This window comes from Clinocottus analis, unplaced genomic scaffold, assembly GCF_023055335.1.
Source record: "Clinocottus analis isolate CAN_PGR_092001 unplaced genomic scaffold, fCliAna1.0.p SCAF_22, whole genome shotgun sequence".
Lineage (NCBI taxonomy): Eukaryota > Metazoa > Chordata > Actinopteri > Perciformes > Cottidae > Clinocottus > Clinocottus analis.
The window spans coordinates 10,892,721-10,917,508 of record NW_027175954.1 but is presented as its reverse complement, the minus strand read 5'-3'; the positions used below and the strand labels follow the sequence as shown (position 1 = coordinate 10,917,508).

Here is a 24,788-nt window from a genome sequence, read left to right as displayed (position 1 = left end):
CCATTAGTCCTAATAGGCTGAGGCCAGCTGCAGAGAAGACACACACACACACAGAAGACACAGACATGCAGTGTGTGTTTGTTTTTTGCATGTCGTAGCGTACGCAAACATAATATTTAAGGGACAGCTTGCTTTTCTTTTTCATTTCTTTTTTCTCTCTCTCGCCCATCTTGTATGTCTGCATTTTAAAGTATGTTTGTCAATAGGATTAGCCATTCTTAGCAAAAGTTAAAGCATTCAACAACATCTCCAGCTTCCATCTATTAGTTAGCTTACGACCGTTGTAAACTCGTAGGATATGTTGAAAAGTCTGAAAAATAAAGATTGTTTTACTGGGGGAATTTTTTTTCTTTCTGTAATTCCTACTGCTTGATGGGTCCCTAGGTTTAGATCCCCTGTTATAGAGTATCTTTCTAGTGTAACGGCAGTCCTCCATCTGTCTCCCTCTCTTCTCCTCAGACAGGGACTACACCAGTTTATGTGAGAAGCAGCCCATTGGCCGGCTGTTATTCCGTCAGTACTGTGACACCAGGCCAGAGCTGAAGCGCTGCATCGAGTTTATGGATACTGTGGTAAGAATTTTGCCATTACTCTGCGTGTTCTCGTATGTTCTTATAGCTATCTTCTCTTCACACATCTTAAACACTCTTTTACTCTGTCTTATGTTCTTTGGTCTCTTTGCGATTTCTCCTATGACACCAGCACAGCCAACAGGAGAGGAAAGTTGGAGCTTGGTCCTTTGCCTGCTCTTGGCAGTAACTCGGGGGTGGGTGGGGTCTGTGCAGGGGGGTGATTAGCGACTTAAACAGGCTGTCCGAGAGCCGACCCCCCGCCCCCACCACCCACCCCCCTTTCCCCCTCTCCCTTTTCCTCCATGCACTGCTCAATGAGGTCAAGCCCACGTCAGAGGCAGGTCCCCTGGGTGAGCAGGCAAACACAGGCCCAAGCTTGTGTCTAGGCCCCTTGAGGTATGCGAGAAAGAAAAACAGGGGAGAATCATGCTTATTTAATAAGAACCCACATTAGTCTTTTTCAAAGCAGGTAGACGGGCACATAGGTACGTGATACAAACTCACACTCACTGACAGAAATACAAGTAATGAAACAAGCAAGTTTATTAGTGCTCAACATGCCATTAGTCTCTGTGAGGGGATCGTGCCTTTACTGTGATGCACAGACGCATTGCTCGGGCCATTTCTCTCCACCAAGTTGTTTTCAAACAAAACACACAGCCTTAAAAAAAACCTCCGGACCATCTCCCTGCCTACATATTTTCCCAAAAACGCAATCTGTGTTGCTGTGATGGAGTGACAACCGAGGCCTCACCCTGGTAGGTGAAGGATGTAACGGGTGAAGTGTGGGGATGAACATGGTTGCCAGTCACCAGTGCCATCTCTGTATTTGTCTGCAGTCATTTCTATTTAGATTTCTTCCTCTTTCTTGTCCCTCATTAACCCCTCTATCTGTCTTTCGTTCTCATCCACCCGCCTCAACCGTCCTCTCTGACTTCTGCTGGCTGTCTCTCTCTGACCTTATTTGGAGAGATATTAAAGATGGCTGAAGGAGTATGGCTTCCTGTGTCGTTGTGGTTGATCACACGTCTGTTCTTCTCCGACAGGCTATGTACCAGCTAGCTCCTGACGAGAAGAGGAGGGACTGTGGACTGAATGTTTTAGACACATACTTTAATAATGGGGTACGTTGCACGCTCACTCACTTCATAACAGGGCTGGTCGTTGTAGACATAACATAAGATTTGCAAATGTACAAATTAAATCTCCCAGTTCTCATTGAACTGCAGGATGTGATTTAGTACATTAACACTGTCTTTTTAAAACAATGTCAGTTTGTATCGCTTTAATCATTACATATATATATTCATGAATGACTAAATATTAGTCAAAGATGTCCCCTTAGCATTGGTGTACCACTGGGTTGTGTTTACACCTCTAATCTTGGTTCTCTTGGTTGGTTAATTTTCATTATTGGTCGAGACTCAAACATGACTTAATTTCTTAATAAAAACGTAGAGAAATAAAATGAAGAAACTGTAGTCGGGAGAAAAGGGTTGCGTATATTTGAATGTTTGAGTGTGCCGCATAACAATATCACACACTCTTGTGGTTTTGACTTGTTGTGTTCACAACCACAGCAACCCCTTTTTTTTCAAGTCTGTTTTCTGTATTGTTTACCGTATTCTCAACACTCTGTATGAACTGGACCAAACTAATAAACGACCCAAAGATTCAGTGAGTTGACATAGTGCTTGAAAATACAAACAAAACGTTAAAGTTAAGGAGTCAAAGAGGCAAGGTGTGTCCACAGCCTTAAGCCCCACCATTCACACTGTACACAGAAACAGAAAGAGTTAACAGTGTTTTCATCTTTCTTCTTAGCCTTAATGCTCTACATCTTATCTTATTTCACACCATCGTCTCACTTTGTTTCTGTTCCCCTCTGGCTACCTGCCTGCCTCACCCCCTTCTCTCTCCTTGTCACCCTCAAGTCGGCCGCCCATCTGCCAGACGTACCCCCGGATGTGGTCGCTGGGTGCCGGGAGAGGCTGGAGCAGAGTCCTTGTAAGGAGCTCTTCAATGACTGCACCAAGTAAGTCTCTCTCTGGCACGTCGATTTTATGTTTTGCCATTAAAGTGCAGCAGCAACATTACAGTCCTGTTCCTACAGAAAGTATGTGTTTGTGATTTGTGTGTATACTAGTGCACCCTGTCACTAGTGATGATGAGGCAGCTGGCACCTGGTATGCAATGTACACACACTCGCACACAGATACTCGCAAACGCAGGCACAGTGGAGGCGAATGAAAAAGAGCAGTGGGCAAAGAGAGCATCCGGATGGCTGGCATGAAAACAACAGCTACCTCAGTGTTCCACGTAAACACACACACACACACACGCAAACACACACACAGATCTACAAACACTCTTGCAGGTGCTTGTGCTTCCTGCTCTGAGAGCCAGGAGAAGCGAACAGACCGGGGATTATTTCCTTGTTTGTACTTATGATTGCACAGACTAACACACATTCACACACCTCCACGTAACTTTGTGTTAGCCCAATACTTTTACTCTGTCACAGTTAGTTTCAGGTGCCAAGCGGTGTAGATGTATTGTAAAATCATAGATTGTCATTTAACTTGGCAACGAAGTAATAATAATAATTAGTAATAATTACAATATATATACGTTGGTCCATTATATTTTAATTTCCATGTTGCCTTTCTTACTTTCTTCTGATGGGTTTGTATTGATTATTGAGCAGATTGTTGATGTCTGAAGTGTACTGTGTGTGGATTGGTGGGCTGAAGTTCTGGTTATACGTCATTAATTGTTGTAGCTTTTCTTGGTGTAATTATAGTGAAAGTCCTCACCAAAAACACATTAGAAAAAGCTTTGTGTAGACAAATATAATCCAAATTGTTGCTGGTTTGTGTGAACTTGGCAGAAAAGTCCCAGGACTTCTGCCTTTACGAGAGATTTTATTTTATAGAATTTGTTTGTCAAGGACCATAAACAAAAAACATTGATACATAAGATGTACAATCCCCTTTTCACCAAATCAGTTGGATAAAAGAAAACAGACGTTTGCTCATTCCTGGCAAGAGCAAAAGACACACATAGAAATGCTATGACCAGCCTCCGATTCACTTGAGCTTCCCCGGGGAATACTGGAATCTGCTCCAAGGCAGGCTGGAGAAATGGGAATCATTGTTGGGAAACTCGGTTATGTTCTCAGCCTGCTCTCCTGCTCTGGCACAACAAGTTAGCGAGCTGCTGGAATTATAAACTCAGTGAGGTGTTGTGAAGAACAGATGAACTGTTGGCTATTTGATTTGTAATTATTTTTCACATCCACGAGTCTCGACCAATAGTTTTGCGTCACAGTTTGGAGAGTGGTCAAATGAGCAGCGCAGAAACATGACAGGAGGCCTGTGATGGTGAGAAAGAAAGTAGCTTGTATGTGACTGGAGCTGGAAGCACCTGTGTTTGAGGATGAAAACAACACGCATGTCTTTGGCATCTCGGGTCATGTTTTGTTGGCCCTGTTGGCATTTCCATTTTAACGCCTATGGTAGTCAAAAGTGCGCTGGGGAGGGCAGAGAAACGGTGTGAGAAAGCCAGAGGCCCTCAGAGTAAGTGGAAGGAGAGCAAAGAGAATAAAAGGAGAAATTGGGGTAAAGTGCGGAGAAATGAAAAGACCGCGTTCAGGAGAGCAGGGCAAAACAGCAGAGTGTACAAACATAGAACAACACAAGCACAGGTTTGTGTTACTGAAAGCCTTTGCAGCAGCCGCAGCACATGTTTTTTAATGGGATTCCTGTTCAAGTTTGGTCATCAGTCCTCCCACTATCATTATCATTTGCACACCGTTGTGGAATTTTATTTATTTATCTTCACTTATTCCGACATGCAATTCTGTCCCGGGGCTTATTCACTTATTTCTCAGAGGGATAGCCTGTAGGAAAGCATGGTGCTGCACGTGGAAATGTGACTTTTGGCAGAGGCACACTCACCCACTAGCAGAAGTGTATTAGCTCACTTGTGGATTTTCTTCTGCTGCAGTGGAACATACGGTTATGTCACTCCTGGAGTAAAGGCCCTTCAGTACATGCGTATATAGGTGTTTTGTGTATCGCCGCTCTAGACAAAGCTCATTGTGCTGATTTTTCTCCTCCTTTTTCTTTTCCTCTCCCACTCCCTTCGCGTAACAAAAGCCATATTGTAGCCGTGTTTATTTCTACTCCCAGTAGTGTCTGTCTGAGGCTGGACGCCAGGCACTGCTAGGCTCCTGTCTTACTGGAGCCCCTTCCTTTAACTGTCCCGGGACCGGTTTTGTCTTCCAAGACTGAGTGAAGCCAGTCGACATAAGTGAACATTGATAAGAGTTTGAGCTGAGGAATATTTAGTTATTTAGGCCATGGTTTGAGACAAAACATATGCCACACAAATGTGTGTATTTAAATGTTTGTATTGTATCTGTTGTGGTTGATATGGGTTTTAATTGAGCTTTGATGTTCATGCTGTAAGTCGAAACCATTATGAGCAGGAACAGCAGAGGAGAGATAAAGTCCCAGACACACTGTACTTCGCTCTGTGAAGCATCAGCATCTAGTCTGGCGAGATGGAATCTCATGTCCAAAGCAACTGGATCCCATGACGACATAATTCGGTCTTCTTTTAGACAGCGGAGGGTGCTCCCCTTGTGGAAACTCTCTACTCTCAAGCCTTTTGCCAAGAACAGCCAACTAGCGCTGTTGGTAACCACAGGCAGCTTTTCCTCATCCTCCTTCATGATGAAGGAATTTAAAAATATGTTGAAGGAAAATCACCACATCAAAAATAAGCATCCCTTTAACATCTGGGTGGTAGAGGAGGGATATCTGCTGTAAATTTGGTTTTCAGTTGTGTTGAAGGCTGCCAGAAGAGATTTGTAGCTCACTGGTCGACAGGAGAGAACATGCTGCTGGTGTAATTGTTTTTCTCTGCTGGTTTGGCCAGACATGAAGGTTCTTTAGATTCATTTCACGTATGAAGACTATGAATCTTAGGCGAATGCAAAAGTGGAATTATGATTTCAGTTTTTTTCAGGGATAATGATACCGGTTGTCCCCTCTTTATTAGATGTTTCTGTTATAATCAAATTGGCTTAATTGCTTAGTTTTATTGTGAAAAAATAAATTCTGTACAATGCGTTAAATATTATTAAAGACATTTTCAATACCAATTAGATTTTAGCATTATTGGGCAGTAACATTATATGAAATTGTGACCCCTATCGGGTATCATATTTTTCTGAGGGGGAGTACAAATACAAACACAATCAGCTTTTCTGATGCAGTCTGTCTTCAGGTAATTAAGTGGTACAAAGTTTTGTTGAATACATTTTCTCTACCTTGAGACCCAGGGTGAAAACCTGCTGACTCATATGTGTTGATCAAAGACAGATCTGCAATCAAACCTTCATGGGACCCACCAGTGTGGTGTAGTAATCTTTAATATTTTATCTGACAACAACACCACAATATTAATGCAGATCTGTGATTCTGTTAAAGTAAAATTTGAGTTATCGTCTGTCCGGTACATTAGTGTCAAAGAGGACAAGTTGTTTAAGTCAAACAACATATGTAGTCAAAGCAGTGAAAAAGGACACTCGCACGAGAGGCTGGCAGGGTCATGTCAAAGAGTCATGTTCTTACAACTCTGTGGACTGACGGTGGAAGTATGGTCGGGAGACGAGGAGCCTCTTCACGACCCTTTCTTTACCCAAAGACCCTTATTTCTGTGTCCGTTACATCCGTCCTTTAACTGCAACAGGGCTTATACACAATTAAGTGTTTTTTGTTGGGTGATTAGGTCTGAATATGTGACGTAATCGCATAGATTCAGACAGACTCACGCCCACGTTTATGTGTAAGGAAACGTGAGATTAGATGTTCCGCTCAACCTTGTGCTCAGTGGAAATCGGTTTCCCCCAAAATCCCCCGTTTCCTGGTAGAGTTGAGTGGAATGTCTCAGTTCAAAGGCATTTTTAATTTTTCACGGTGGTTGTACCGGCACGGAGTTCCTTCACTTTTTCCACTGAGAACTGTTTTGAACCGTTACACACCCGGCACTGCCTGAACACACACACAAAACGCACAGATATGTATGCAAACACACACACACACACACACACTAACCCAGAAATGGTTGGTTTCTTTTTATGCCTTTGGTCATTTTAGGCCGGATTCCTGTTCTTCTGTCTGAAAGATTTAGAAAAGTTTTTAACATGTTTGCTTGGTTTCTTTCCTGGTGACATGCACATCTTTATTACTTTGTTATTAAATGATCACCAACCCTCTCTCTTCTTCCCTCCCTACAGAATAGTTCGTGATTATCTAAGTGGAGCTCCATTTTCCTCTTACCATGAGTCCATGTACTTCTCTCGTTTCCTGCAGTGGAAATGGTTGGAGAGGTGGGTAGTCACTGCAGATTACACACTTGTTAAACCTGACATACAAACCATTTTTTGTTAACCCAATAAAAATGATACTTGTGCTTGTATACTCATTCAATACTGTCCGTTGAGGGTTGTGTCATTCACTACACTTCTTTGTTTGCTAAGGGTAGCAAATTGTTTCCTCTTAACTTTCAACACATATTAAAACATCTTTTTTGTGAAGGACAATAATCTCCAGAGGAAAAATCTACAGATAATCAAGAAAATAATTGATGGATATGACATCCAAATAGTGAAGATGAACTTATTTTAAGGAATGGCAGAAGAAATGCTCACAACAAATAAATAGAGAGCGACTTGTCACAGGAAAGATGGTTGCATTCAAACACAAAGGTGATGCAGCCAGTCAGTGTTTTGGTGCGAGGGGTAAATAATGAATGATGCGTTGCATAATGGCTGGATAATTGTATCAGGTTGGAAACAGCAGTCATCAGGGTGGATTAATTATACATTGCCGCATTACTCTGTCTGCACGCTCACATGGTCCGATCGGGTATTGAATGTCTCTTTTTGTCTCTCTTTTCTCTTCTTTCTGTCCCTGCAGGCAACCAGTAACCAAAAATACCTTCAGACATTACAGAGTACTAGGAAAAGGTGGATTTGGTGAGGTGAGTGTCACTGTAATAAAAAACTGAAGTTGGAATAAGTTAATGTATTTTTGTGATGGATACTGAGACAACTTTAAGTTCCCTTACACGGCAGGTTTAGGAAGGAGGTGTTAATGATTTAAGTTACCTTTAACAGTTAGTTAATGCCATGCTGTTGTTATGCCTCCACTCTTGGTGTTTAAAGGAGAAATCTGTAGTGTGACATATTTTGAAAGTGCGTGTGTGTGTGTGTTTTAGGTGCATGTGTGTGTGATCATGTTTCCTCTCTGCTTGTTTTCCAGGTTTGTGCCTGCCAAGTACGTGCCACCGGTAAGATGTACGCCTGTAAAAAGCTGGAAAAGAAACGAGTGAAGAAAAGAAAAGGTGAAGCAATGGCACTAAACGAAAAACGCATTTTAGAAAAAGTTAACAGTAGTTTTGTAGTAAGTACTACCTTTTCTTATTCAACCTTTACACAGAATTGTACCTGTTTTTGTCTGTTTTGAGTGTGCGTGTGTGCTGTGTGTGCAAGCTTTGTTTGTTGTGGCTCCAGGATCCTGCAAATTAAATTGAATGGTATGTTTGCAAAAGCGGTTCATCAGCTGTTTAAGACAGTCGCTGTGACTCCAGTTCTGTTTGTTTAATGACGTCCGTGCCGGGTGGACGGGCTTGTGGGTCGCAGTGGAAAGAAACATAATGGGATAAAAGCACAAAAGGGGGGAAAAGTGCTGACATGACATTATTGACCAGCTGCAGATGACTGCATACAGTCAGCAATGATGGGCACAAAGGTCAACAAGTTCAGCTAACCAGCTTGAATGAACAGCAGCAATACAAACCAAATGCACATTCATTTTGGTTACAAACCTGCGATTGTGTCTGAGCAAACATGCCACATTTGTCTTTAATTTGGAACATCCTGTGGGCGTTAACTCATCTGTGAATGTGTTTTACTGTTAGATGCATTGTTTGTATGATCTTCATGCTTTGGTGTTTAAGACTCAGATATACATATTGATGGTTGTATATATTTGTGTACTTGGGTGCATGTCATGGAATGTGAGGGGGGAAAAAACACACACGTCTCGACACCTCTATTTTCTACTTCACACATCTTTTAATGGTCTGATTTTAACTTTGTGTGTGAAGTCACATCATCATTGTATTCAGGCTAAAACAAACTTAGCTGAAAACTGAAAACCAAGATATGATAAGAATAACAACTTTATTAATTCTATTTGCAGTGAGCCTCAAAACGGAGTCCAAGTTCATCTGTCCAAAAGTCCCCACGACTTGAGCTCATTTGAGGCCAATCAATTATAGGACATGATTTTAGAACAAAACATATCTGTAATCAACTGAAACGTTCAGTAACCTGAGCATTACATTTGAGGAACTGTCTGATTTTAAAGAAAATTCTGAAGAAGCACCAATCTGTAGAACAATATAAAAACTATTTCCAAAAAAACTTAATCCAAGCATTGCAGATTCCACCATTGAAAAATATTATTAAATCTGCTCTTCCTGTACATAACTTGTACAATGGTAAATTGGTTAAAAAAAACTGCATGCTGCTTTAGCTACAAAATGCAGAACATTTCAAGAGAGCTTCAATATCTTAAAAAAGACCATATCAAATTCTTCAGTTCATTGTGTTGTCTCTAACTGCATTTTTGTGCAATTTAATGTCACAGTTTAAGTTGCAAAACAGAACAGCAGCATGTAGATGAAAGCATGACAGTGTCCTGTTCGTGTACCAGCCACAAACAAATAAACAAATCATTACCACTGTACCAGCGTGCCTCATGCTCTTAATGGTGGCGTAGCTCTTGGCTGAGTTTCTTTTAGAGGATTTTTATAAATTGTGCCTTAGTTGTGAGTAACTATTTTTTTGGATGGCACTTTAATGTCAAGCCTGAGAACTTTTGAGAAAGTCACCTTTTCATTATTTCCGCGCTGTACCGAAGTACTGAACGACAGAAATGTTAAGTCCAAAAAACATGTAAGATGATACATTAATACGTTCAAGACCTTAAACAAAGATGACAGTAATGTCTGTGTGAAATAGAATAACCTTTAATGTTTGAGGTATGTTCATTACATTTGTATGGTTGCAGTGCTTGACATACACCCAAAATAAGGAAGATTGACTTCATTACCTTCGGGTTCTCCGGCTTCCTCCCACAGTCCAAAGACATGCAGCTCAGGTTAATTGGACACTAAATTGACCGTAGGTGTGAATGTGAGCGTGAATGGTTATCTGTCTCTATATTTGCAATAGACTGGCCACTTGTTATGGGTGAACCCTGCCTTCGCTCATTGACAGCTGGGATCGACCCCAGCGCCCTGCGACCCTAAACAGGATAAGCGGTTCGGATAATGGATGGATGGACTTTATTAGCTTCAATAAAATATAAGTAGGAAGAACATAAATGAGTTACAATTCAGAATATTAACCATCTTCACTCTTTTTTACCTCTGTGTGCAGTAGATGTATTATTGGTGTCTGTTTTTTTACTCTATCAACTCTCCCTGTTTTTATGAATTTAAATGCCAAATTCCGACCCTGCTTGACATCAGGAGTCAAGTGCAGCTGGAAAATGTGTAATGTGTGCTTGCTTCTCTTTCCATTCTGTCCAATCGTATGCAAACAAATTTTCCAGGTGCTTCGGCAGGAAAAGAAAGACTTAACTCTGGTTCAGTGTTTTTTTTATTCTCTGAAAAAAAAAAATATACATATATATTTATTGTTCCAAGTACAAGAACATTACGGCAAGTCCTCTTCATTCTTGTAACATGGTACCGAGGGAAGCTGTGGAGCTTTGTGCAATGCGTGCTGTGTATATACTGTCAAACACAATGTTCTTGTATTTAACTGTACAGAACAGATATCGATCTGTAGTACAATACGCTGGACTGTAAGGGAGCGGAGCGTCAAAGCATCTCCATGATATCAATGTGAAGCTAATGGTCGTCTTTGAGTTGTACTACGTTTTTGGATTAGTCGGTTTCTGATGCAGTGTGAGCTGTGTTGTACGTCCTTGTTTTAAGTGAGTCATGGTAGAAGCATGTGTATGGGCATGCGTGTGTGTGTGCGCAAGCGCAAGCGCACACACACACGCCAATCCCAGGTGACAAGAGCTGCAAGTCTGAGGTTCTGTAACAAGCCCACTCCAACGTGTGTGTGTGTGTGTGTGTGTGTGTGTGTGTGTGTGTGTGTGTGTGTGTGTGTGTGTGTGTGTGTGTGTGTGTGTGTGTTCGCTGTGCTGCAGGCAGAACTGATGACTCTTCATGTGCCTCTCTACCTACGAGAGCAGCTCTGTTGCTTAGCAACACTGACCAAACAGCAGTAGCAAAGAGGACGAGTCAAGTGCTCTCAAACCTCTCATTTCTCTCTCGCGTTATTCCTCTTCACCATTTTTTTTGTTATAGTGCATCATATTAGTCAAAATGTACTGCTGGTTTACTGCATGTTTAAACCAATAACCCATCTACTGTGTGTGTGTGTGTGTGTGTGTGTGTGTGTGTGTGTGTGTGTGTGTGCGTGTGCGACAGAGGGCGGGGTGACCCTGTTCTAAAGTCTCTGACAGGTGAAACTGTGGTAGAGCGTTCTCAATCTGATGCCGATTTCGTTGCCTATAATTTAACACTTTTTTATCACCAGTATCAAACACTTTATTTTTGCCGTGCATCATAAGTCAGTCTTCTCATTTAATGTTTTCTTAATTCCGAGAATATTATTTTATTTTTAAAGGGATGAGATGGGGCAGGACAATATGTTGATATTATATTGTGAAAAGGGACTAGATATCGTCGTAGATTTTGTCTATTGAATTGTGTCAGAAGTGTTGTCTTTTCCTAGTTTTAAAAGCTCCATTACAGAAAAGTGATGTAATTTACAGACTGTTCTATTTTATTTTTTTTACCTTTACCCACATAGTCTATACATCCATATTACTGATGATTATTTATCTAAATGATCATTGTGTAGATATTTTGTGAAGGCAGTCAACCCAACTGTATAATATTGAGGTATTTGGTCAAAAATATATTGATATTTGATTTTTACATATCGCCAAGCTCTAGATTAGGATCATTAATGTACAAAAATGCAGATTTTAAATTTGGGGTACAACAAAACCGATAAAAAAAATCCCAACTTCTCTACGTTTGTGCCAAGAGACAACACAGCTGAGAAAGATCAAACATGTCAGCTGTTTGAAGATAGTTCACACTTCAATAATAAATAACAATTTAGTACATATGTATCTATGTATTTATTTCTTACATTTCACAAATTTAGGAAAGCACTATTTAAATTGGGTTTTAAAGTTTTCTTGCACGTAAAATAATGATTCCAGTTTTCTACACAGTGAGGCATACAGCTTATTAATTTAACACTTGATCTGCTTTCGTTACTTGGAAACTTTGTGGATTCATCATTTTCAAGTGATTTTAAGAAAATATGGACACCAAGTCCAGTGTGAGAGACATAGTTTATGCTATACCAAGTTCAATAGATTGGTCCATTGCTAATGCATACACATATAAATAGTGTGAATTAGACTGTTTGCTTTGGCTTGTAGTTTATGCTTGTGTGTTTGTTTAGTGCGTGAGTGCGTTGTTCATTTGGTCCATGAGAATTTCACCCGTCTCTTCTTTTGGTCCGTCTCTGACCACACAGTCCAGAGCAGATGGGATTCCTCCCGATGGCAGCAACATCCTGCTCAGCAGCACAGATGCACACAGACTGTACCCTGCGTGTCACTGACCCACACGGGGGAGGGGAAGGAGGAGGGGAGAGGAGGGCAGACTGGTGGGAATGAAGGGAGAGAAGAGAGATAGATGGTGGGATTAAAGGGAAAGCACAGAAAGCCATGGAGTAAGAAGTGGAGAGGACGCCTCTGTTTTTTTTTCCGTATCTGTGATATATATATATATATATATCTGTCTTTGTTTCTCTGTGTACATTCCCCACATGGATGATTATTTGAGGCTTTGAATAAACCAAATGTAACAATCATGTTGCTCAAGCCACCCTGTCTCTTACCACTGCTCTTCCCTCTTCCTGATCCCCCTCCTCCCTTTCTCTCTTCTATACCGACTTCTTGACTGGTCCTTCACCTCCCTCGTTATCACTTCCCCAAAATCTTCCTCCCTCTCCAGGTTAGTCTAGCATATGCCTATGAGACCAAGGATGCGCTGTGCCTCGTGTTGACCATAATGAATGGCGGTGACTTAAAGTTTCACATCTACAACATGGGCAACTCCGGCTTCGACGAGCAGAGGGCCATCTTCTATGCTGCTGAGATCTGCTGTGGCCTTGAGGACCTGCACCGTGAGAGGATAGTCTACAGGTTAGACCAAATGGGGGAGAAACACTGTTTTGGGTAGAGTGTAGATGGGTAATCACTTCAAGAAGATTATACTAAGACATTATTTTTATTTATTTATTTTTACTTCTGTTTAGAAGATTATCGCTTATTGTAGGAGGACCAGCTTTCCTCGAGCGTAGAGGCTTAAGGATATTTTTCAGGGGTATTTTGAGGATCTCTGTCTCTGAGGACCTCACGAGGTTTATAGTACCAGAACAACATTATGTAAGCTTGTTGTTGTACAAGAGAATTTCTCTACCACTGGCTAAATGTCCTGGCCTTCAAAGTAAAAGTCCACCAAATTTACACTGGAAATTTAGTTTACTTGTCATGAGAAGCGCGACTCAACCAGTAAAAATAATTGTATGATGTCTGACTGTTTGTCCCAGCGCTGGTGTTGTGAAGAGATATTTGCCATAAGAGTGTTCACATTTGTGTTTGATTGGCACAAGTGCAAATTATAAGTCCTGGATAATGAAGTGTTACTGGAATAATGTAGTACTGGTTTAACTGAGGTGTCATGCACCTTTCTCACTCAATGGAGACTCAGAGTAGTGTTAAGGTAAACACTGGTGTTCTTGGTGGATACATGCACTCATGTAGACACGCACAGCCCATGTGGTCACATAAACACACCGTGTTCCTTGATCTCTGCGTGTGTGACAACGAGTTGGCTAAAGAAGGGGGTTAAAATACAGTCAAATATTGAAATAGTCCAAAACATATGAATGAGTTCTGTGGTGAGAAAACGCATCTGTTGTAAAACTGTTAGACAGGAATATAGCTCAGTACAAACACATAATAATAAATAAAGATATGTGTTCAGATAAGCCTTCTATGAATCCTAGGGTTCCAAATTTCCGGGAATATTCAAAATTGGAAACTTTCCACGGGAATATACGGGAGTTCACAGTAATATCATCAAAACTTATGAGTTGATGTAGTCCTTGCGCTCAGTAGTGTGGCCTCAATAACCCAGCTGTAGTGTGGCCTCAATAACCCAGCTGTAGTGTGATAAGTTGCCGTGCTTGTTGATGGACCCCAAAAGCCGCGAATAATTAAGGTGATGGTGTACTTTTGTGAGGACATACATACGTCCTACTTTCACTGCTGTAAAAAGTCTACTGTATAAAAAATAAACTTGGTATTAAAATGAACATGGCTTCAGTTTACCAAGTAATCAATATGCGAGGTAATGACCAACAGTGTTGTGAAAGTTCGCTTTCTACATGGGCTAGTTCAGTTCATAATTCAAAATTTTGAACTAAGTTCACAGCCCAAAAAATGAACGAGTTCAATTATTTGTTTAATAGGTTGCGAGCTATATTTAAAATCTCTGTCTGCAATACCGCCCCTTTGGGACCTTAATTAATCCACATGAAAGATCGTAGAAACACAGGCAACAAAAGACAATGAAATGTCAACATGACAAGTGAAGGGTAAAAATATTTATATTTTATTGTAAAATCATTCAATGTAATGTCTATTGTGATACGAGCATTAAATAAACAAAATGACTCCTCCATATGTTTTTTTTTGTTTTTCTAAAGGGATTTGAAACCTGAAAACATCCTTCTGGATGATCGTGGTACGTTCCATTTTTGTTCCTCTTTTTAAGTAACCCAACTTCACAGTTTGTTACTTGCTTACATTATGATGTTCAAGTGTCTCTCCCAGGCTCAAAAGTCTACTCTTCTTCTAAGTCATACTCCCATATCATCTATTTTCTGGAACCCGGTCTTATCTTGAAATAGGAATCCCTTTCATGTATCTCTTGTGCTTGTACTTTTTGTATTCTCTTTCTTTTTCACTTTTATCATAAAAGATCATTTTTGTGTAACATGAGTAAACTCTATGGCTTCAACCTTTGCTTAAAGTATGTCTTGGTTAGGTTATTAATCTGTGGTTCTTTTTCAGGACACATCCGAATTTCCGACTTGGGCCTTGCTGTTCAAATCCCTGAAGGAGAGACGATACGAGGGAGAGTGGGCACTGTTGGATACATGGGTAAGAATTTGGGTAACTCTGATACCCTCTTCTACCTCCTCAAGCCGTCAACCTTCTTTACAAAAACCAATGCAATAAACTTCATCAACTGTCTCCGTTTCACTTGATTCAGATTGTAAACGTCAGGTTCCTGTTTGACACTTGAACTGAGCTCTCTCACTCCTCATCCCTGCCTCCTCTCCCCTCCCTCAGCTCCCGAGGTGATCCAGAACGAAAGCTACAGCGTTAGCCCGGACTGGTGGGGGCTCGGCTGCCTGATCTTTGAAATGATACAGGGCCAGTCGCCCTTCCGAAAGCGCAAGGAACGTGTCAAGCGGGAGGAGGTGGACAGACGGGTGCGCGAGGAACCGGAAGAGTACTCTGATAAGTTTGCAGAAGAGGCGAAGGACATCTGCAGACAGGTGAGAGAGAGGAGATGGAGGTGCATTTCCGTTTTGTATAGTTGGGAAACTTCAAGTCCTTGTCTTGATAAACAACATGAAATGATCAATATTACTGCAATAACTGCTTTTATTAATATAATAAGTAGACGAGGCCTTAATAGGCGAGCACCTTTTATCTTCTGCCAATCACTCAGACACAGTGACAAATGAAAAGCAGAATTTATTTCAGAACTTACAGTGATGCTGAATCTTGAAAGAACTGTACTTTTGTGAATCTTAAAACCATACCAATGAGCTGCAAGATGCTAAATTGCTCTGCAGAGTTAATATTCGGCTATATACATAGTCATTTCACCCAATATACATATGGTCTAGTGTAACTTTAAGGAGATCAGTTTATTATAATGTAGCTTGTAATCTTCCCGTCTCTTCCACAATCTGACCATTCTGCAAAAGGGAGCCACTGTGATGCTTTGCCTCTGAGCAGGACGAGACATTGATTTGTGTGACGCGGTGGATTATTATTACCTTGAGGTTCAGCAGATTCATAATCTCCCAAAGGAGAGTAAAAGTGTGGAGGGGGGAGAACGGTTTCAGCAAGAAATGGGAGAAAGACAATAAGGAAGTGGAGAGAGTGGAGTGGAGTGGGGCTCAAAATAGACAAGTGATCCAAGAGCAGAAAGTGAGAGTGGTTTGAACCTTGGTGTTCGTTGGGCAAGAGTTGAGCAAAGACAAAACAAAACAATTGGGAACTAGAGAGAGAAAAAGGCGTGGTGAAAAAGTGAGATGACATTGACCTGTTGATTGTGAAAGCCATCCGCTTTTGGGTGACAACAGGGCCAGTGAGAGTGTCCACTGGTAGCCAAACCACTAGACAGCACTCATCCACTTCATAAGCTTGCTGCACTGTAGGTGGTGCGGTGGTAATATTATCCGTAGGCTCTCATAGAGACGGCAGTGGCGCTCTCTAATTCTATCCATGATGGTGCTGCATTAAGCCCTGAGTGCATGGATTTGTATCGGCCTTCATTAGATTACGTTGGGTCAGATACATAAAGGCAAAAGGATTACATGCAAACTACGACCATGTGCATGTTTTCTATTTATCACACTAGAGGTTAGGTTATGATTGAAGAATCGGGCTTAAATAGAGGCTTGGTTCATAATTTTTGTGAGATTCATTTGGGCGAGCATGCACATCTTCGGCGCGTTGTGATGTTTAAACCTCTTCTGCTTCTTCCTCCTGCTGCGTGTCAGCTCCTAGCTAAGGACCCCAAGGAGCGACTGGGTTGTCAGGGTCGAGGGGCCGTAGAGGTCAAGCAGCACCCCATCTTCAGAAACATCAACTTCAAACGGCTGGAGGCCAACATGCTGGACCCTCCCTTTAGCCCTGATGTAAGAACAGCACGCACACAGGCTTGATTCACAGCTTGTAGTCTAAAACCTCAGCGAGCAGCAATTCAGCATACAGGAAATACCATTGTCACAAGTAAACAAACACTTACAGTAGAAGCCAGTTATCATTGTGGGGAAAAGCGGGCAAAGATTTCAGTGTTGTTTGACATCCCCTAAAAGCGATTTAAATTTCCCTGTTTTGTTGTAATCATCACTGGTACTAGTACCTCCAGTAGAGCTTGTGCGTAGAAGACGGCTGAGGCATCTTCCCTCGAAGAATGTAGCTCAAACAAAGACACTGTTGGCTTCTTTGTGTGCTGCACTCATAGATTTTTGCCTCCAATAACAACGCAGTTCATCGAGCGAATCATTACATTTGCAGTGTCATGATTGACGGAGTGAGAGAGAGAGGGAGTGGCCTGAGAGGTTAAATCAATAGCTGACAGTAGATAGTGCTATCTGGGTTTCTATTTTGGGTGATTCAGGTCAGTAGGGCCACGCTGAGGAAAAACAGCTGCAAAGAGTCTTTACGTTAATGAGGACTTCCATGTTATTAAAATATCCATCTGAATTATTTCAGGATTAGTATCTCATCTCTCTTTCATCCAAAATAAATACACTTTTCACAGTCTGTTTTCTCTCTCTCGCAGCCTCGGGCCGTGTACTGTAAAGACGTCCTGGACATTGAGCAGTTCTCCACCGTCAAAGGCGTGAACCTTGACCCTACCGACGACGACTTCTACCACAAGTTTGTCACAGGCAGTGTCTCCATCCCGTGGCAGAACGAGGTACTGCAGGCAGATGATGTCATCGTTCAGTACCACAACAGACACACAGCATGCAGTACAACAGTAGGGACAGAGAAACTCCTATATTAAAGGAAACACAGTCCTTTAATACACACATATTATGCTCAATTCCAGGTTTATACCTGTATATTGGGTTTCTACTAGAACATGTTTACATGTTCAAAGCTCAAAAGGCTCAGTTTTTCTTACACGTCAGTCTGAATATACCTGTGTTTACCTTCTGTCTATAAAGCAATGTTTTAGTGTATTTTAACAGTTGTGTTGCTAAGCAAGACCTTGGGCCCATGTTTGCTTCCTCAGCTAATATTATTCACGTGCGGAAAATATGGGACTAAACTAAGACACATTTATCAGGTTTTTCATTTAAAACTATGAAATGGTCCAAACTTTGTAGTTGTGGCATCACACAGCTTGTTGAAAGGCAGTTTCTGAATACAGTGTCATGATTACTTAGCAGTATTTATTTAGCAATTAGACCTGCTTTAAAAATTAAAAAAAAACATTTTTCACAATGTGAGACCTTTTTATGAGTGACATAGAGAAAGATACATCGGTGTATATGCTTTAAATGTGAATTTCCCATCGCTTATGCATTAGTCAAGTTTTTGAATATGCATGAGACACAGTGTGGAGGTGTTCATTTACATCCTAAATGCTCAATCCAGACACTTAAACAGCTACCTGTAGAGAGGGTTGGTTACTCATAGATGGCGCCCTCCCTTATACTGACGTACAGGCCTTTTGTAGAACCAAACTCCCTTAGGAAGTGAAAGTCATCAGGATGGATAACTCGCCCTCATTTTTTTTTTTTTGTAGATGATTGAGATGGAGTGCTTTAAAGAAATCAACGTCTACGAGACTGACGGAACGCTGTGCTCAGATCTGGACGTGAATCGGCCTAATCCTCCACCAAAGAGAGGCTTCTTCTACCGCCTGTTCAGAAGAGAGGCAAGTGCTAGTGCTCCGGCAACTGTCCGAGGGGGTGGGGGCTAAGGTACTTCTTCTCTTCCTTCTTTTCTTCCTTTCAGGCCTTATCCAAACTCAATTTGTGAAAGTGGGAGCCCCCGAACCTTGAATCAATTTGCAGTTTATCGTTAAGTCATCCCTAGTTTAGGTGGGTTAGAATAAGGCCTCTCTTTTTTTCTATTCTTTTCCTTTGCATATTCTTTTCTGTATTGGTAGCTGTGCCACGTTCTCTCGAGACGAGTCTTGTCTTGAGAGGAGATGGTTTGTGGTTGTGGGAAGACTTAATACTAAGATTTGCTTTTTAAGATACAGTGACATATATCACAAGATGTTTACGTGGGTAAAAAATATTAAATAACTTATTTTATAGGCAGCAACCACTACTCTATTATTAGGTTACTTTCACCTGTCCTTTATTACAAAGACCTTACATTTATTGTTATACTACGTTATGTGGTGAAGTCAAGGTCGGCGTTTCAGGAGAATGTGAACTCATCCTGCACATGTGAGATGACGTAGTGATGAAAGTTGATAACGTTGGTGACTTATCTTCACTTCTGGTTCTTCCCAGGTCTGTTTTAAGAGCGGTTACAGCGACGACGAGATCGAGGAGCCCTCACGACTTTAAACCACTCCTCCCACCTGCCTCCTCCTCTTTCTCCTCTTCCTCCTCTTTCTCTTCCTCCTCCTCCCATCCCTACCCGCTGAACTTCACCACAAACTCCAATCGAGCGCAATCTTAGGAACTCAGTGAATGTTGACCTGTATTTATGAGCTGTATTAAAAGTGTATTATAATTAAAGAAAAAAGTATGAGTTTAAAGATTTTGTACATTTGTACTTGAATTTATGTCTAGATGTATATTTTCACTAAAGGTTGTATTGTACAAAAAGCCATAAAAGTACCACTTGAATGCATACATTATGTTTTGATTTCTTTTTCTTTTGGAATGAGTATGACAATGTGTATCGGGGATTTTTTTTTATTTAAAGAAGCACAGTACATAGTTGTTTTGTTTTTTTCTCAATGTAGCATAAAGCCTTTTATTTTATTTTTAAACGTGCTGTATGTTTGTCATTGATTTGGTCAACATGACGTGTTGTTAGCACATCAGATCCACCAGATTCCCAAACTAACACTTAGCCTCTGCCCCCCTCGGGGCTTGGGTGGCTCTAAATGAAGCGCATTGGTCCAAATGGGGAATGTGTTGATGCCATGCTCCATCTGCCCCTCTTGACTTAAAATTGGGTTTGAAGTGATGATCCACATCCTTCCATCAGCCCAGTCAGCTAGGTTTCTCTGGACTTAAGTGTAGTAAACCGTCTTCTAGGTGCCTGTACCAACTACATTTTTGCAGAGATGGCATGGATTTATTTTCGACAATATGGAGTCAGCAAGTGCAACAACTAGTATATTTAGAGTAAATATCAGAGGCGTTTTTTGGTAAAAGAAGGTTTGATAATTATTCGTCCAAAATTCTCTCATGGGCTTCTAAAAGGCTCAGATTGGTTATTTCAGATATCAGACTGTTTCCTTTTGGAGAACAGCTGTTTAGTCAAAGTCTGTTACATTATTCACTCAGGCAAAACATGTCTTTTGTTTATCTTTATTCCTCATCTCTTTTTTTTTTACGGCTTCTTTTGTTGTACTATCTGGCTTTTCTTTGTTTTCATGATGTGTCCGGTTATTGTTTCACGTGCCGAGCGGAAATTCTTTTCCCTAAAATATCTTAGTAATTTGCCAACCATATTTTCAGTGTACCAGAAAGCCGGGTGGAGTTGGGATAACCTGACTGATGATGATGATGGCACTGTATAAGAGATCTGATCTGCAGCTGACAAGAGTGTCATTTTGGTAACAAGTTGCTGTTGCATCAAATTAACAAGATACAGATACAGCCTGTTGATCACAGATGGCACGATGCCTGACGGACAAGTATCCTGCTAGTAGACCTGCAGTTAGACCCTGTGGCTTTGGCTGTGTTTGTACTAGATGAAAATACAATTGTTTTTGATCGTAACAGCACCCACCTTTAACTATTCCATTTTAAAACCTATATGTTGTGACGTAGGAATGGCTTGGAAGAGTTGTTCGAATGTGTGTAGACCGAGAGGAACATGGGAATAATGTTTATTAGCATCCTGCAGGCAGAATTGTCATCATGTGTAAAAGAACAGTCATCCATTTGCAGAACCACAGCTGCTGTGCACTTTCGTTTCATAATAGACAATGTGTTTACTTCCAAGTTAACCAGTCTTGAACAAATGCATTTTCTGTACATTTTTCAGCATGTTCTAATTGTTTTTTTCTCATTTGCATTTCGGAGGCCTTTGAAGCCGTTTTGCTTTTGAATTTAGCTTTTAAGGCAGATGCTGTTTGCTCCCCATCACCTGTTTTAATGCTGTGAATACCCAATCTGGACATGTTCACATTGTGTGTTTATGTGCGTGTGTGTGTTGTTCATTTTAAGCAGATGCAGCTTCTGTTCAATCTGATGCATTGAAGTACTACAATACAACAGTTAGGAATCATGTAGGGACTTCAATGTCACCCATTTATAACTCAAACCGTTCAAGACATTACAAATAAAATGGTACTCGTATAACTAACCATCCTGATATCTAATTTGAAAAAGTTGGCTTGTTCTAAAAATGTTGTCTCCTGTTGCACATTCCATTGTCTAAAATCAGGAATTGAATGTGTGCATCTGTTGCTGGCTCGTCATCACTTGAGTTTCTGAGTGTCTTTGTTATTTTTTTGTTGTTGCTCTCAGGCACATTTTGAAGCTGATTTCTCTTGCCTATGTAGATTTTAGCCTTTTAGCTCTTTAGCCTCAAAAACCTTGTAAATTATGTATTTCTAATATGTAACTAAGACACATTCACTCACAGGGAAACTAAACTGTGTTTGCCACCCATGCCTCTTTCATTGTTTGAACTTTTGCTCTTATACCATCCATATAGCAGTAAAGAAAGTCTGTTTAGTTTCATTGCACTATGGTGTGTTTTGACAATGACGATAGGAAGTGTCTTTAACTTTTTTGCCAATGATACCAAAAGCAACATCAAGTAAATCAAACTTGTCTTGTTGTCTGAAAAAAATACTGAAGAAAGTACTGACAGCCTTTATTATATGTGCCAATTACCAAGTTACGTTCTGACATCCCGCCTTTTTTTCATCTTTTCTATCATTCCGTCCATTCTGAGAGAAATTCCTTCACATAAAGGAACTTTAAACAGCTCAACAGTTTTGAATGTCCGCACTAAGTGCATTGTAATGCCTGTTTTAAAGAATACATATGTTTTATTACTCAAGCATGTATTGGTTTGTAATACTTCAGGTTCCTTGTATATGTAAATGATGACCTTCTAGTGCCAACATATCTCACTGGTATCTGAGGACAACTTTATAAATGGCAAGGTAACCAGCTGAGTTGGCCCCCGTTTAAATTCACAACATGCATTCCTTCTCTCCTGGCTTCCTCCAAGGCGATGGTGGTGAGTCTCCCACAAAAAGCTGGGGTGGAGCTCACCAGCTACGTTTAGAAGTGAGAGATCCTCAGCTCCTTGATGTCACTTGAGTTGAGTTTTGGGATAACCACCGATACAATGCCTGGAGGTTCTCCAGGGTTTCCCACTCTTCTGTCCAGATATGTCAGATCAGTGATGGTTTCAAGGAAGGGCGGAATGACAAATGCATTATTGGTATTCAAACGGGGCCTGGGCCTGATTTTTCTTCTTTTTTTTTGTATCTGTACAGTCATGTCGTTCAACCACTGCAGTCATTGTTAATTCTTGTACAAGTTGTATCACTGGTTGTTGTACCATATCTGACATTTGTAATTATGAAATAATACACTGCCATTTGTATAAAAAATACTTGAGTCTTGACTTATTTGATTTGTTTGTTGTGAATAAATGTGCATAGAAAATAGTGTCATGCTGGTAAGACATGAGCAATATCCAAGCCACAATATACGATCTGCATTGGTTAGAGGTAGATGCTGCAGGTAAGTTGTTTTGAAAGTGTTTACTACTTTCTTGACCCAGTACATACAGTTAAGGTAAATGCACTCATACGTGTATAGCGCTTTTCTAATCTTCCGACCACGGAAAGCGCTTTAATACTACATGACATCAATCACTTATTCATACACTGATGAGAGGAGCTACAATGCAAGGCGCCACATCAGTATTATCAACCATTCATACACTGTAGGTGCAGCTACGGGAGCAATTTTAGGGTTAAGTGTCTTGCTCAAGGATACATCGACATGGGCTAGCGGAGTCGGGGATCGAACCGCCGATCCTCTGATTGAAGGAGGACCCTGCTCACCACGGAGCCACAGTCTAAATGTATTCCAAATGGGTGGTTGTGTTTTTGCCATTAATTATTTTTCTATACTGAGTCAAGGGACTAATAAACTTTGGTATAATGTCAGAGACCAAATACATTAGATTTTCATGCACATGTTTTTCTCCTTGGGTACATCACAATTTTCCTAATTGCATTCATGTTTCCCTCAATTGCTTCTTTTCCTTTATGCATACCTGGTGGGAGGGACTATGATGCAAGAAAACAATGCAAGGAGAGAGGAAATGTGGAAATATGTTTGAAGAGAAATGAGACGTCCTTTCCTCTGAAACGTTTCGTTAAGTGACGTCCGTTCTGGTGATCACAGCTGGATTGGGCCTTGAGATGTATCCCTTTGACTTGATTCGCAGAAAGAGCGCAAATGGATGACAGGATTTTTATATTTATGATTGAATACTAAGGTTCAAGAGCTACAACTAACTTGTATTACCTTTGTGAATGATATTGACACATCAGCTCTGCTTACTTTCTTCAGTGGTGTAACAAGTATTCAGGGCCTTTACTCATACCACACAGAAAATGGAAATAAGGAAGCTAACCAACAGATACCTTGAGATCACATAATTGTTGTCATGTTTGTGTGCCATCAATGAAACGTATGACTATTAAAGGACATTGTCGAATCAAATATGTTGGTTTTGACATTTATTTTCCGACTGTTAGTATTGTGGTACTTTGTACAATCACAAAACCTGTATTATTACCTGTTTTATTATGTATCACTGGTGAGAAGGAAGTTACATTAAATGATACTTCATTGTGTGGTTTGTCAATATTTACAAGCTGATTCACATGTTTACTCATTAATGTCAAGATGGTGGATGGTAGTGTGTGACTGCTTTATTCTTTACAGGAAAAATGGTCCCGCACAATCTGATTCAGGCTTGTTTCCACCAGGATTGTATTTCATTCAGGTGTATATACCTCCTATTTACTGGGTTTCCATTAAGGAGACAATGCAATATTCATGTGAGAACTTTATATGTTTCTTTTCTTAGTACAAGACTGAGAAGCAGGACCATCGAGCCAAATTATAGCCTGGAAGACCCTCATATTCAGTCAATTTACTCTAAAGCAATATGTGGAGGACATACTACACAAACACATGTTCATGATCAATGGCAACACATTTAGACCATATATTGTCATTTTGTTTAAAGTCTTTCACTACATTACTGCATAGTTTTTACATATTTAGTGAAAAAAGTGATCTTCTTTGAATTATGCTACCCTCCTCACTGTCACTCCTATGCGTCTTTCTTGGTGCACTGATAAAAGCCACAGCTACAGCATTGGTGTTGCTCAAATACAAATTCCAGCGGTCCCGTGACAGCAACAATAACAACAAAAGAGGAAGAAAAAAACGACTCAGCTATTGGTTGTTTAACAATTCAATCAACGTAAAACCGCAGTCTGATTGGCCACTGACGTCACGTCCCTCCTCTCTCTGTAAACTGTCACATATGCCACTTCCTGGTGGGATTTGTCGGGGGAATACAACGCTGCATCAAAGATGGCTTATTATCGACCAACATTTTGTTCATTGAGGATAGACATTGTGAAAGAATAAGAGATATCTTGCACCAAGAGAAGGCAGAGGGCCGGTGGTAGTTGTCGCGAGCAGTGTCATCACTCTCGTCGCACTACGCACCGCTTGCTCTCTCTCTCTCCTTGCGCTAACTAAGCTAGGTTAGTTAGCTCACACAGTAAATATTAGCTCGTCTCGCTAGCGTGCTTACTGGTGATTGCTAAAATGGCCACCATGGATAAATTGATGAAGGCCTTCGAGAGTCTGAAGTCATTCCAGCAGCAACAGGGACCACCGACCGCAGAGGAGCTCGTCCAGAGGCAGTAAGTGGATGCTTGTGTGACGAA

At 40.8% G+C, this 24,788-nt stretch overlaps 2 protein-coding genes across 6 annotated transcripts in view; both read left to right on the top strand.

The window, feature by feature from the left end:
* grk4 (G protein-coupled receptor kinase 4) overlaps positions 1 to 22,403 on the top strand; it is a 37,125-nt gene extending 14,722 nt beyond the window's left edge. Inside the window, exons 3-16 of one of the 2 annotated variants that reach the window (XM_068589110.1) lie at positions 460 to 572; positions 1,619 to 1,696; positions 2,507 to 2,607; positions 6,880 to 6,972; positions 7,562 to 7,625; positions 7,907 to 8,047; positions 12,771 to 12,961; positions 14,530 to 14,567; positions 14,897 to 14,986; positions 15,179 to 15,387; positions 16,627 to 16,764; positions 17,415 to 17,552; positions 18,390 to 18,521; positions 19,111 to 22,403. In XM_068589110.1, coding sequence (XP_068445211.1) covers positions 460 to 572; positions 1,619 to 1,696; positions 2,507 to 2,607; positions 6,880 to 6,972; positions 7,562 to 7,625; positions 7,907 to 8,047; positions 12,771 to 12,961; positions 14,530 to 14,567; positions 14,897 to 14,986; positions 15,179 to 15,387; positions 16,627 to 16,764; positions 17,415 to 17,552; positions 18,390 to 18,521; positions 19,111 to 19,167 — 1,583 coding nt within the window. In that variant the 3' untranslated portion in view covers positions 19,168 to 22,403. Of the gene's footprint in view, positions 1 to 459; positions 573 to 1,618; positions 1,697 to 2,506; positions 2,608 to 6,879; positions 6,973 to 7,561; positions 7,626 to 7,906; positions 8,048 to 12,770; positions 12,962 to 14,529; positions 14,568 to 14,896; positions 14,987 to 15,178; positions 15,388 to 16,626; positions 16,765 to 17,414; positions 17,553 to 18,389; positions 18,568 to 19,110 lie in introns of both variants that reach the window. The other variant, XM_068589111.1, reaches the window with a different exon arrangement.
* A 1,994-nt stretch (positions 22,404 to 24,397) lies between these two features.
* Positions 24,398 to 24,788, top strand: part of htt (huntingtin) — a 32,536-nt gene continuing 32,145 nt past the window's right edge. For all 4 annotated transcript variants that reach the window (XM_068588528.1, XM_068588527.1, XM_068588526.1 and 1 more), the window contains exon 1: positions 24,398 to 24,764. In XM_068588528.1, coding sequence (XP_068444629.1) covers positions 24,667 to 24,764 — 98 coding nt within the window. In that variant the 5' untranslated portion in view covers positions 24,398 to 24,666. The remainder of the gene's footprint in view (positions 24,765 to 24,788) is intronic.